The following is a 13,860-nucleotide window of genomic DNA, read 5'->3' as shown; positions in this document are numbered from 1 at the left end:
CTTTTTCGAAAAACAATGCAATTTCAACCAATAAAAATATTTCAAAAATTAATTAGGGTGTCTATATGGTAAATTGGAGTGCCTTTTTAGCCAACCTAAATAATATCATCATTTAAACTATTTGAAGAAAATTGCTTACAATTTCGTTAAAAATTCATAGGAATTGAACCACAATGAAACGGTTGTGCTTAATTGTTCTAAAATAAGTTTAAGTGACTCAAATGGAACTATGAAACTTGATTACCATTTTATTTAATTGTCCCAACTATTAACACAAATGGACCAATTTCCAAATAAATAAAAAAATCAAAAGTATCCACAGCAATGGATCAAAATTAAAACTTGAGTGCTTATAAACCTACTAAAAAAGTTCCAATAACCCAAGTAAAACAACTATAAAACTTGGTTATTGATTAGATACATTGTCATTATATAACATCCATGTCCATCATCCATACAAACCATGTGCAACTAGGTAAGGTTGTCATTTCGTATTTGGTATATTGACTAATTGCATACCCGATTTTTCAGTCATAACTAATGTTGATCTACAATAATACAAACCTACAAATATTACATATTCTACCCTTGAAAGAACTACACAGGTAACCAAGAGAACAATTTTTTTTTCTCTAGCAACCTAAAGAATGTGAGAAAAAAAAAGAACTCCAAACCGAAGAAATAAAAGGTCATCTTCGTGTTGTGTTCATTTCTATTTCTTGATTTGTTGACTCTATTAAATTTCCAAACTTTTCAGCTTCTCTTGCTATTTGAATGTCTGAAGGATTACAATGTTGCATAAACATTTTTATACCAAAACGGGGAACAATTGCTGCTATTTGAATCCCAAGTAAGCAAATCCAAAATGATCCTTTGCTTGCAAGATCAAAGATTGCCCTGCAAAGATTATGTCAAATTCGTGTAAGTTTTTTTTTTTATTTAAAAAAAAAAAAGACATTTACAAGATGACTAAGGTGTTGGAATCTTTTTGACTTAATGGGATAAGACTTAAGCTTCTTTTTTAACTTAATGAAGAGATAACAACTTAATAAGGAAAGTAAAGAAAATGAGGCTTTTCCCATTAAGTTCATATAGACCACCTTTCTACTTTGAAATTAGGGCAAATTGCTATTTCTTGCATTTAAACCAAATTAAAAAGGTTAATCTCATAAACAGACCTTATATTTTGTGTTTTTTCCGGATCAAACCTCAAATTTATTTTTTGCCTGAAAAAGACCTTGGATTTTTTTCATTTTTTTCCGGAAAAGCCCTTAACTTTGTTTTTTTTCGAAAAAAGACTCTCAACCTTATAAATGCTTCCAAATAAACCCTCAACTTTTTTATTTTTTCTCAAAAACACCCTCACATTTTACAAAAAAGGGCTTTATGCAGAAAAGTCCCATTATTTTGGGAAAAATTTTAATAAAGTCCTAAAGGTTTTTTTTTAACAGAAAAGTCCCAAGTATTTAACATTTTGCCCAGATGAACGAAAAAGTCTTTTTTTATATTTGAACAAGAAATGACAGATTATGTCATTTTCTCAAAATAATGAGACTTTTCTGTTCAAAAAAAAAAACTTTTAGGACAGTATCAAAATTTTCCCAAAATAATGGGATTTTTCCACATAAAACCCTAGAAAAAACAAATTTGAGGTTTGATTCAAAAGAAACACAAAATATAAGGTCTTATACGAGATTAGGGGAATTATCAGAAAAGTCCCAATATTTTCGGAAAAGTTTCACTTTAGTCCCAAAATTTCTTTTTTGAACATAAAAGTCCCGATTATTTCATTTCGGCTCAAATTAACAAAAAAGTCCTTTTTTCTTTTAACAGGAAATAACATACTATCATGTAAAATCAAAAATCAAGACTTTCCCGTTCAATTTTTTTTTTTTTGGGACTAAAGTGAAACCTTTCCAAAAATATCAGGACTTCTCCGACAATTTTCCTATGAGATGGGAGATCAACCCAAATTAAAACCAAAAACGTCTCCCATATCATCATACGAGTCATAAATTTTCAATACTTAAAAGACTTTCAACCTCAAATTCAAATCATTTAAAGAAATAATAATAAATGAAAACATACCAGTATCCAGGCAACACAGGGATCACATCAATAGCAATAACACAAACACAAGTCACAAAAATCGATCCCCAAATCGACACATGGCTAACCCAACTCCACCTAATAACATCCATACCCAAATGAATATTCACCAAAAACACAACAGCAAGTGTCCAAAGATCTCCAACACTCGATCCATCAATGTCAGTTTTCCAATATGCAAACAAAGGAACATAGAACACAACTATACTTTGCCAAAAGGTATCCGCTATTGTGAGCCAAAACAATCGTGCATTATAGCGTTCGTGCCTTTGTCCTGCTCCGTATAACTGAGGGTATTTTAGTAAAGATCTTCTGCTTAGATCTTTGTCTAGAATTGCAATGACTATTGTGGGGAGTGAGGTGTAGAGTACTGAATATAACACACTGCTCCATTCGGTTATTGCTGTTGTTAGGGTGAAGCCAGTGAAAAGGACATACCTGGAAAGAATTGTGTGTATGTTAGCAAATGAAGTATGTTGTGATTTTTTGCATTTAAACCAAAAAAGGAATGTGTAATTTATTTATTACATGTAAATATGTAATAGCAATAACAATTTAGTTATGTTTCTTTACCTATATTCAGATTAGTAATGTAACCAACATTTCTATACCCATCAATAAAAGCAACATACTTACAGTTCTTTACTGAGAACAGCAATATGTAATCCAACATATGTAAGTATTTTACAAGTTTTGGGTTACATATTTACTCTTATGGTTAAAGAAATGTAAGTGTGTTACTAATATGGGTAAAATAGTAAAAATACATTATGCCATTTTAGTAGAAAAAGGACAAATCACAAGACTCTAATGATTTTCGTATATGTCTTCATGAAACAAAAAGAGAAGAGTTTTCCATATGCTATTTCTTTTGACTTTGACCTAATGATTTTCATATATGCCTTCATGTAACCTAAAATTTAAGACTAATTGGAGATACACAAACACTTACCAAAATAAAACAAGGACAAAAACGGCATTTCTGTAAAAATTATAGAGTATCATGTAACCCATTCGTTGGTAATTCCAATGTCCATGAACCAACAAAAGAGGAACAAGAAACCGGAATTGGCCCATGGCAAAATCTGATGCCATTACAGCTTGACGCCCCTCTTGCCCACTGATTCCGATTCCGACATCAGCCATTTGGATCATTGAAACATCATTAGCACCTAAAAAACATTACATGAAAACATTTATCAATAGACCTAAATCGATATGATAAGAATTTGAGTATTACTAATTTACTATTTAGCTTATCCAAATTTGAATGGATTTGTTCAAGTTTTCACAAAGCTACAGTAAAATGTATTACTTTATTTATGCTACAATGTGTATTACCAGTTTCCGTTTCTTTTCATTAGATAAAGTGAAGTTAAAAAGGGAAATGGACAAAAAAAAATGAATGAGGGCAAAATTTGTAGAAAGTTAATTAATGGGGAAACCTTATTTCCTTGAGTTTCTTTGTTAAGTCGTTCTTTCTTCATTAAATAAAAAAGAAACGTTCATATATAGCATACCAGATTAAGTTGTTAATGATATTGTCATTAAGTATTAATTGCATTTGTATCATTATTTATATCAAAAGAAATAATTTAACCATTCAACTTTCTTTTTTTGTTTTTTATTTTCATTTACAACTTTAATTTATAGCAGTTCTCAAGTAAACAACAGCATCCCTTCCACACAACATGAGGGTAAAATGGTCATTTACTTACCATCACCAATGGCAAGGGTCATGTCATCTGTCCTATTCTTTATCAACGCAACAATCCCAGCTTTTTGCAATGGAGCCACTCGACAACATACTACCACTGCACAATTACTCGCTAATTGGAATAACTGAAAAAAACAAATATTAAAAAAACGTAAAAGTTATAAAAGATTAAACTCAAAAAAAGGAAACATTAGGTTCAAAATTAATCAACAATCACACCTTTTCTTCAAGCTCAGTATCAAGAATATACACAAGACTCGTTCCATCAATAACCAAAGCAATAGAAGTCAAATCATCCGACACTACAAAATTCCTACATGTAATCAATCCATCTTCCAAACTCTTCCCACATGAAATTTTAGAGTTACAATTAATCACTATTTGGCTCATGTTACTTGTTAGAAGCCTAGAAGAGTATCCAATCGAAATAGCTGTTTCTTGTTTATCGCCTGTTAAAACCCAAACTTTAATATCTGCTTTCCTTAAAGACTCGATTGCTTCCGGGACACCTGTCTGCAATCGATCTTCGATTGCAGACGCCCCAACAATCTCAAGATTGTTTTCTAAATTAACCGCAACTTTTCTAAGCAAGGCCACTCTACCATTTACAGCAGTACTGGCAGTCTCGTAAGCAGACTGCCAGTGTTGGAATTCGGGAACACTGAGTTCGCGAATTCCAACAACCAGGGTACGTAATCCGATTGAGGAATACGTCTGGAGATGGGATTCAGTGGCTCTTGTTATATCCAAGCTAAAGGAATTGTCAATGATTGTAAACATGGAAGTGTCTGCTCCTTTAACAATGACTTTTACAGTTCCATTAGGGTAACCTAATATCACTGACATCCTCTTTCGGTCACTATCGAATTCGTGCATTCCAAGAACATTGAATCTGTGCTGTCATGATTGGTAATTCATTAAATTATAATCGAAGTAGACAAATATATAAAAGGGTATTTACGTCTTTTGTATAGTTACTAACATTAACATTAACATTAACATATTACATACCTTTGTCTTTCTCCTTGAATATCGATAACTATGTGGCCAGAGGTTCGTTCCATAAGCATAAAACCATAAGCAGCTGCAGCATAAACAAGTGCTTGTTCATCTGGAGATTCCCCTTGATAATCTACCAACTTTTCAGTAGGATCAGATGTGTCGACAACAATGGGGACAATTGTATTACAAGCAGCCAATGAAAGGAAGAAATCATGAATCCGTTTGCTAATGCTATCGCTACCCTTTACATTATTTCCAATTTTTGATAACTCAAGTAGCTTCATGTCCACTTTTACCTTCATTTTTGGCCTCCAAATCTGCTCGTTTACTGAAACCAAATAAAGACATGAAAAGATTATACCCTTTTCGATAAAAGATTGGTTGAGAAAGAAACGGAAGCATTAAATAGAGAAAAGTTTGCACCTTGAATGAAGTATCCATCAGAATCTGTTTTCTCCCCACTATAATCTACACCGAAAATGCTTGCATGCTTAAATTCCATCTTGTTTTCAGTTAAAGTACCCGTTTTGTCAGAGAATACATACTTTATTTGTCCTAAATCCTCATTTATATTCAAAGCTCGACATTGAAACCTAGAGTTTGATGATTCATCATACATCTTATCATCTCGGATCATGAAATAAGCCTGACCAACACGCACAAGCTCCATGGAAATATACAGTGAAATCGGTATCATAATCTGGAACACAATCACTGACATAAGAAAAGTGAAGAACACCTCCACACCTAAACCAGAATAGTTGTAGTTCTTCACTTGTGGTTCAGAGTAGTCTTTTAGTCTATAAAACTGTAAGATTTCAAGATCATTTTCATATCGGATCAACCAAACACCAGCACAGATTGAGACAGCTGTGCATAAAGCAACAAGAAAGATAGACAACAAGATGATCTCACGATTCATACGTGTTTCCAATCGGCTTCTTTTTGAAGGAGCTCCTGAGCTATTAAGCATGGCTTTTGTCTCCCTTCCTGCATATACAACTACTCCAATAGCCCAATTAGTGTTCTTTAACACACACCCACGAAGAACAATATTTGAAGGGCCAAGTGAAAGATGCTTCCCATCAATCTCCATGGTGGCATGGAAGCCATAGATGTTTCTATTAGGCTTCTCACACTTGATTACACCATTGATCCTGTCTTTTTCAGGGGTTCTTGAAAGGGTTTCTTGTTTTGCATATCGTGTCTTTAGATTTGATTCGCCATCTAGATTTATGGTCTGGATGTAAGCAACCCCAGTAGGGTCACTAGTGGAGAGAAGAACGATGTCAGAAGGAATGGTGTCATCTGCTGAAAATTTAATGATCTCGCCTACTTGAATGTCTTTACATTTTTTCTGTTCAAATCTATCGTTTACCAAAACAGATGACATTCGATTGTTTTCGATTCGATCTGATCTGTGTCGCCTCCAGTCTTCATAAGCATCTTTAATGGCTGTAACTAACAGTACGATTGATAATGGCAAGATGGAGGCACCTCGCCCAAAAACAGCAAGCTGAGGAAGCTGATTGAGAATGGCGATAATAAGGAAATATATGTAGGCGACTCTATGGAATTGCTCAAATAGGTTTCTAGGTAAGAAGCTAAAAACGGAATATTTGGCTGTTCTGATAGAATTTCCAGCAAATTCAAACCTTTCGTTTGTCTTTAAGGCATCGTTTACATAGACTAACCTTGCATCCTCAACGTTAATCTCTCTATGGGACACGCTAAACCCTTCGGGATCAGAAGCACCTCCTCGAGATCCATGTGACAGTCTCTTTGATCCCAGATTGACAAAGCTGAGTTCTTGGACTGAGTTGGCACTCCAACTTTTGGAATGAATCTCCCCTTGGGAAGAAGTATTTGGTGATTGCTGTTGGGAGTTATCATTAACAATCTGGGAATCATCTAAATTCATACCGGATTTGATGATGGAAATTGAAGGCGTTGATCAGAAAGGGTTGATTTGTGGTGATGATCTGAAGAACATCACACTCGCCTCTATATCTCTCTTGAGATTGAGCAGCTCATGAGCAATTCACTCTAAAATACAACAGCAACCACAACATATAGAAGATTGCATGCGTCTACAATGTGTTCGATGAAAACCCCAAGTAGAAAATTTGAAGTTGACTTGCTAAATTAGTACATGGGAACTGAGGGTTTTTGAATCAACAGGAATAACTTACGTTCTTGAGCAAAAGCAACAAGGTAAAGATCCATGAAAGCTTATACCAGTCGATGACAGCGACGACCCTCTTGCGCAAAGATGATTGGTGCATTTATGATGTGAGGGAGGAAGATCCAAAGACATTTTACCTAAAATAGACGGAAAACTGGTAGTGGGTGCAACGGTGGATCGCAGAAAATTGGAAAAAAGGAATTGCCGTCCTATGAAGTAAAGAAAAAGGGGAGAGATAGTGTGGTGGAGGTGTTTAAGAAAAAAAAAGGTTTGGACATGAGATTTATAAATGGCAGAGTCAATCATGCATTATTTCATGCCCTCCATCGGAAAAGAAAAAGTACCCTTTTAGGCTTTTATACCCATAACTATATAGTGTTAAAGTAAATCAAACATTTGGTCTTGTGGTTTGCCCAAATTCGGTCTTAGGATTTTTGATATAGATGATCCTTGTAATTTACATTTGCTGCACCGTTGGTCCCCGAGCCTAGCGCCCATTTATTTCCAACGTTATTGAGACGCATGTAGCCCTAACGTGAGGGCAAAACAAACATTTCCCTTGGACCCTAAGACGCTCATTGATTTGTTGCCATAATTAAGCATTAAATGAGATGTCGGTGTTGACCTTTGTTTCTCTAATTGTTGATGATCAATCCAAGAAACCTCATTTGTCATCTATAACCTTTGTCTTCGTATCATATGGCATTGCTACAAGATTGCGATCATAATCATCTGGGAAGAAATTCTTAAGCAAATCAAGATGTAACAACCCATATTATGGAGTATGCATTCCACTAAGTGTGGATATGATGGAAGATTATAATAAGTTCATAAATGTGATCTTTTACCTTAACGTTTTATTTAGATGAGTTATTGTTGACAAATTTCTTATTTTTTTAATAGAGAGTTTTCCAAAGGATATATGTTCACATTGAGAATCAACCATGGTGGGTTTTCACCATGGAAGAAAGTATGTTGATGGAAAGGTGATTTACACGAAATATGTTGACATAGAATATTTTACCGTATGCGAATTGAAACTTTATATTGAGAGAAATAAGGTATGTCAAACTTGGACCCATTTGTTGGATTAGGTGTCTAAGCTCATAACCATAATTGTTATATACTTAAATTGATAGTAGCACGGTTCTTTTGAGTTGCCCTCAAAACTAGCAACTAGACAGGATGATTTTGGAGAAAGAGGTTGATTTATTATTTGATTAATTAATTGAAATAACTAATTTGTTAATATATTATGAGAATGATATATTAATTAGAAATAGCAATATTTAATTAATATTTAATCAGAAATTAATTTGAATTAATTTTGGGATTAAAGGAATTAATTAAGAGTGAAGGGACTAAAGTACAATTGTTCAATAGTTGAGCAAGAGGCAATCTAGAACCCTCCATTAGGCTTGGACGGTTTCTTCATGGCTAAGGGAATCTAGAATAATCCATGTGTAACACTTCAAATCATGTATTACCATTCGAACCCTTGAATTAATAAATAAAAGCAAAATGGTCCCTTAAGTACGTTGGACGTACTCCAGGAGTACACTTAGCGTACTAAGCATGAATGAACGCGAAGGGCCAGCACATACGTTTGGTGTACCAAAGGGTACGCGGGGCATATGTGATGGACATGCAAACCCTAATTTCCGGACTTAAGACCTATATAAGCATCCTTATCTCATTTAAGCTTCACCCTAACCAGCCTCCTTCACCCTCAAACATCCCTGAAAACCCTAGAATCATTAGAGTGTGTGGTATTAAGCTTGTGAGTGCCTTAATACCATCTTCTTGGTGTGTTAGATTCAAGGAAAATGAGAGAACAAGCTTAAACGAGGAAGGGCTTATAGATCTTGCATTTGGATCAGCTTAGAGAGCTTGAGGAGGTAAAAAGCTTTCTCCTTGGTCATCATTTTCATTTATAGAGCTAGGTTTTTCTCTATAGTCCCTTTTGTGTTCTTAGATCATCTCTTGAGAGTTTTAGCAACTCCAGAGCTTAGGAGGAGTAGATCTGAGGTCCCTTGACTCATTTACACCATAAAAATGAAGTCTTGATGGGTGTTTTGATATCATGCATGGATTAAGACCCTTGGAAAGGGTCTTAATGGGTTTTTGGGAGCATATGGAACATGCAAAGGCATAAATTTGCCAACTTTATTGTTGGATTAGTGTCTAAGTCCATAACTATTTTGGTATGTACTTGACCCGATTATGAGCATGGTCCTTTTGGGTTGCCTTCACCATAGCAATATGTAGGATGAATTAAGGAGAGAAAGGTTTAAATATGATTTATTAATATATTATAAGAATAATATATTAAAGGAGAAATCATATTGTTTAATTAATATTAGTCAATAATTAATTATGAATTAATTTTGTGGCTAAAAGAGATTAATTAAATTTAGGGGACTGGACTGCAATTATTGGATAATTGAGTTATTGGGCTAAGGAATGCTAAAGGAATAAGGGATGAACGAAATTATGATGGAAGTCCATCATATTTTCGTCCATGGCCTTATCCAGAAGGTTCCATGGGCTGCTTAGAGTTTAAGGTGTCCATTAGGGTTTTTGACTGAAACCCTAGCAGCCCACACAAGTATATAAAGGACCCCTTAGGCCCCAAAAAAGTGTGGAACTGATTCCCTAGGGTTTCTAGTCGTTTTTGGCAGCCTCCTTTCTTCTCCTCTTCATCCAAGTTGCATAAGGTGTTTATGACTCCATTAGAGATGCAGCACTTGAGGCACTAAGCTTTCTAAGGCCAATCCAAGCAAGGAATTAATTGTTATTGCTATATAACAATCCAAGGTAATTCTCTAAACCCTAATTCAGTTTATAATATGTTAGATCTAAGTTTCTTAGTCTTGGATTCAAAGCATGTACAATAGAGAAACCTAGATCCAAGCATTAGGGTTTGTATGAGCACATAAGATTGTTCTTATGCATAAAATCCATCAGTGGTATCAGAGCCTTGATTGGTTTCAGTTGTATGTGATGCTTAACTGCTTTATTTGATGAAAATCGAGTTTTTGGCCTCTGCCCGACCTGACTCGGCGAGTCAGTGGATGAACTCGGCGAGTCTGTCTGACTCGGCGAGTCCAGTCCCTGACTCGGCGAGTCCAGGGGTCAGACAGAGGGATTTTCGGGTTTTGGCTGCTGTTTTGACTTGGATTTGATGCCCAATTTGTTTTTTGAAGTTAAAATCCGAATTTTATCTTAATTAAGTGTTTATCCATGCCAAAACAATAGATAATTTCAAATCTTTTAAATATTGGTTGTTTATGTGATAAATATGGATTATTTAAAGTTATTTGGTAATTATCTAATGACTAAAATAAGATTAGGTCAAATATAGATAATTATGAAATTAATTGTTTAATTTGAATTATTTATTGTTTGATCCCTAATGTTTTGAAATATTTCAAAACTTGCCCTCAAGTTTTGGAATTTAAAACTTGACTAAAAGTTTAATTTTGAAATGTTAAATTCTAAAACCCTAGTAATTTGAAAAGTTCAAATCACACCCTTATGGTTTTATTAATTAATTAAAGTGTATAATTAAAAGTGATTTAATAAACCCATAAAGTTTTGGTTTACATTTAATTAAATTAAAAGTATAATTTTACTAAGTTAAACCACCTAGTATTTTAAAAGTGTAAAATACACCTTATACTATATATAACATTAAAAGTCTAGTATTATATATGAGTATACAGTCAGTCTTACCGTTAGTAGGCCTCATTCACGAAGTTGGTCTATAAAGGGTGTTTAAGGAAATTGCCTATAAAATGGCGATTGAATGGGTATCCACTCTTACCCACCGCACTCTTGACTAGTGGAGGGTCGTTAGCCGAACGGGTAGGATAGGACAGAAGCCTTCCATTATAAGTATAATGAAGTACAAAGTAACTAAATGCTTTTTCAAATTCCCAAATCATAGTTACTTTAGGCAAAATGTGAAATTGTATGCTAACCCATGGAATTACACTTCGTACCCTTGTCAAACGTTAGTGGAGCGTGTGTGGTTAACCGGCACACTAATTTGGGGATGACATTGGTAGCGAAGGGTGACTCGATGTTTGTCATAGATCAATGGAGCGTGTGTGGCTAACCGGCACATTGATTAGATGATTGTAGCATTGGGTGCACCACGTCATTCGTATGGTTATTCACACCTTGTTTGTGATCCTCGGCATCCCAGTCACAAATAGTAGGGCATAATCGAGATTAAACATGCCATTGAAAAGTTCAATGAATCTCAAAAGATCTAGGAGTTTCAATTCATTTAAAACTTAATCTTCCTTTTCGTTTTTCATGGTGGAAATTGGTAAATCGTCATTTACCTACCTTCAAATATTTTGCAACTAGATTACGGCATCCCTTTTCTAGGTTGTAGAATATTGTGTTGGATCCTAGCTTGATGTTTCATTTGGGTGTTACATCAAGAATTCTAATCAACATAACTTGAATTTTCTCCCGTTTTGTAGATGTCTGAATCTTACAATGGTCTTCCCAAATCCCATGGAACAAGTTTTCCAAATGAAGATGATGTTCCGAGATACGATCAAGGAAATGAGAGTCATGCTTCACTTCCTCCACCTCCTCCAATTGTTCTCCCTGACCTACAAGTTCAAAGGCTTGAAAAGTTCAAGCTCACTCAAGCCTTTTTGGCAAGTAAACATGAAGATGGGAAACCTGTGTGTGCGCACGTCTTAGAGATGAAAACACACATTGATAGGTTAAACATGTTGGGCGTAGAGATTTCAAGTGAGTTGGTTGTTGACTGGGTTCTTCAGTCACTTCCTGAATCATATAGTGAGTTCATTAGAGAGTACTATATGATGGACCACGACGTGACCCTTATTGATCTCACCTATTTGCTTATAGCTGTTGAATCAACAATGATTTGGCGTGCTAATCAAGCAAATTTGTATGGTGAATCAAACTCCCAAACTTCAATGGACACTGGCAACATTGGAAGTCCAGAAAGAACTAAGTCTGTGATTGTCCGATGTGCTGTGCCAAAGGAGTCCATTTGCTTTTATTGCCAAGAGAAGGGGCATTGGAGACGAAGTTTCCCTAACTACCTGAGAGATCTAAGAGATGGGAGAGTCAAGACGTATGGCTCTACTTCAGGTAAAATCCATTATCTAACTCTTTTAAGTTCCTATTCTAGATTCTTAATACATGATGTGATAAGATTGCATTTTGATGTTTTGTAGGATCGAAGAAAAGAGAGGAAGCTTAAGTGAAGAAGTGAGCTGAATCTAATCGTGAAGAAATGGATTTCGATCGCATCACTTGAAGAATGGATTCTTGAGCTACTACTTGGAGTTAGAATAAATTGTTAAGAAATATGTAATGACATAGTTTTTCAATTGAATTGCATTGTGAGGACAATTTTTTCCGCAATAAAATGAATTTTGATTTTATCTTATTTATTTATCCTTGAGATGGCATGTATGAAAAAATTGATGTTTGAATGCTTCTATTATTAGCAACAATGGATTTGATTCTTAATTATGATTTCTGTGGAAATGTCAAAAGTTTACCAAATAGGGAGAGTTTCTCATCGCCCAAGCTTCAATTGGACAGAAACTTGGAATCATGCAATGTGTATTGTATGATGAATGAAAAACTTTCACATTTGGGAAACTTAGACTAATTCTTTGACAAAGTGTCAATTGAAGGACTAGGAGATCAAGTACACTAGGTTGTGCGTTGATCAAGTCCACCACAAGAGTGACAAAGATATTCGTCATGATTTACTAAAGTTTAGTAAATATGATTATACTTATAAGATTAAGTGTAATTCTGAGTTGATTGAAAGAGTTTCAATGAATAGTAGAACGAATAAAGAAGAATCAAGAAGGCAGAAAGATAAAAGTTTCTCCATTCTAAGAAGAAGGGAGAGTACCTTTTATTGTGTTTTATGATGAAGTCTTAATGATTAAGAACCATATATCAATTGATCTTCTAAGTGAGTCTTAGTGCGTTTGCATGTCTAAGAAGAGGAATCGAGAGTTGTAGAAATGGTTAAATCAAAGAGTCAATCATACTTCATTCCAATATCAAGTCTTAGAGTCAAGATTGTGACATTGAGTGAAAAGTCTTAAGTAGGTTTATAACACTTAACAAATGTGGAATTTGGAAATGTTTTCTTATTCTTGCACATTTGAAATTGGTAAGTTATGCTGTCTTGGATAAGACAAAGACCAACTAGGACCAATTATGTGAAGTGTTTTGTCTTGATAAGAACTACACTAACTCTTGAACATTTGCTTTGTCAAGAAATGTTTCTTGACAAGAGAATCTTATATGTCAAGGAGTCAGTGGGAGTCTTAATGGTCTTGAAAAGTTTCAAGAACAAATCAAGAATATACCTTATAGATCATCACTAGCACACGACTTGAGGTTTACAACCTGTCGTGCTGACATTATTTTGTTTCTATGCCATTCCAATTAAGTTAATTGTGTATGTGAGTTCTATGAGATCTCATTTGAATGCATACTAGAGCCTTAGTCGATGGAAAGTACATTGATATGTAAGGACAAATTACTAAACTGCTTGGAAGACATGGTGGGCACTCGTATTACCACAAGGCAAGAAATCAAGATTAAGAAAGTTAAGTCCATATGAGTGTGGATTTGTCGCAAACCTTGGTTTTGGCAAATTCACATGGATAAGAACTCATACACCATAAAATCTAAGTGTCATAAGATTCCCTCCTTCATGAAAATGACTGTGAGGAAATGCTTTCACTAAAAGAGATTTTAAGAAGATAGCGATTGTGAAAATTGTATTCTCAAAATTCGATTATGGTTACGGCATCCCTTT

General features: G+C 34.7%; 1 protein-coding gene across 1 annotated transcript; it reads right to left on the bottom strand.

Annotated features, from left to right (window-relative positions):
• Positions 1–359: 359 nt before the first annotated feature.
• Positions 360–7,346, bottom strand: LOC145052748 (phospholipid-transporting ATPase 1-like). The gene is made up of 7 exons (XM_079000618.1): positions 5,252–7,346; positions 4,838–5,156; positions 4,046–4,718; positions 3,828–3,951; positions 3,062–3,281; positions 2,089–2,547; positions 360–897 (listed from the first exon to the last, which is right to left on the bottom strand). The coding sequence occupies exons 1-7, from the start codon at positions 6,747–6,749 to the stop codon at positions 690–692; spliced, it is 3,501 nt and encodes a 1,166-aa protein (XP_078856744.1). The 5' UTR covers positions 6,750–7,346; the 3' UTR covers positions 360–689.
• Between the last annotated feature and the right edge of the window lie 6,514 nt (positions 7,347–13,860).

This window comes from Lactuca serriola, chromosome 5 (genome assembly GCF_051521515.1).
Source record: "Lactuca serriola cultivar US96UC23 chromosome 5, Lser_US96UC23_V15, whole genome shotgun sequence".
Taxonomy (NCBI): domain Eukaryota; kingdom Viridiplantae; phylum Streptophyta; class Magnoliopsida; order Asterales; family Asteraceae; genus Lactuca; species Lactuca serriola.
The sequence above is the reverse complement of the archived record's forward strand: the minus strand, read 5'-3'. Positions and strand labels throughout refer to the sequence as shown.

Excerpts from the sequence above, each read along its gene's own strand:
- LOC145052748 (XM_079000618.1), bottom strand. The coding sequence starts at position 6,749 with ATGAATTTAGATGATTCCCAGATTGTTAATGATAACTCCCAACAGCAA. Across the intron at positions 5,157-5,251 it reads TGATGGATACTTCATTCAAG|TAAACGAGCAGATTTGGAGG; the intron begins GTGCAAACTTTT and ends ATTTGGTTTCAG. Across the intron at positions 3,952-4,045 it reads ATACTGAGCTTGAAGAAAAG|TTATTCCAATTAGCGAGTAA; the intron begins GTGTGATTGTTG and ends TGTTTTTTTCAG.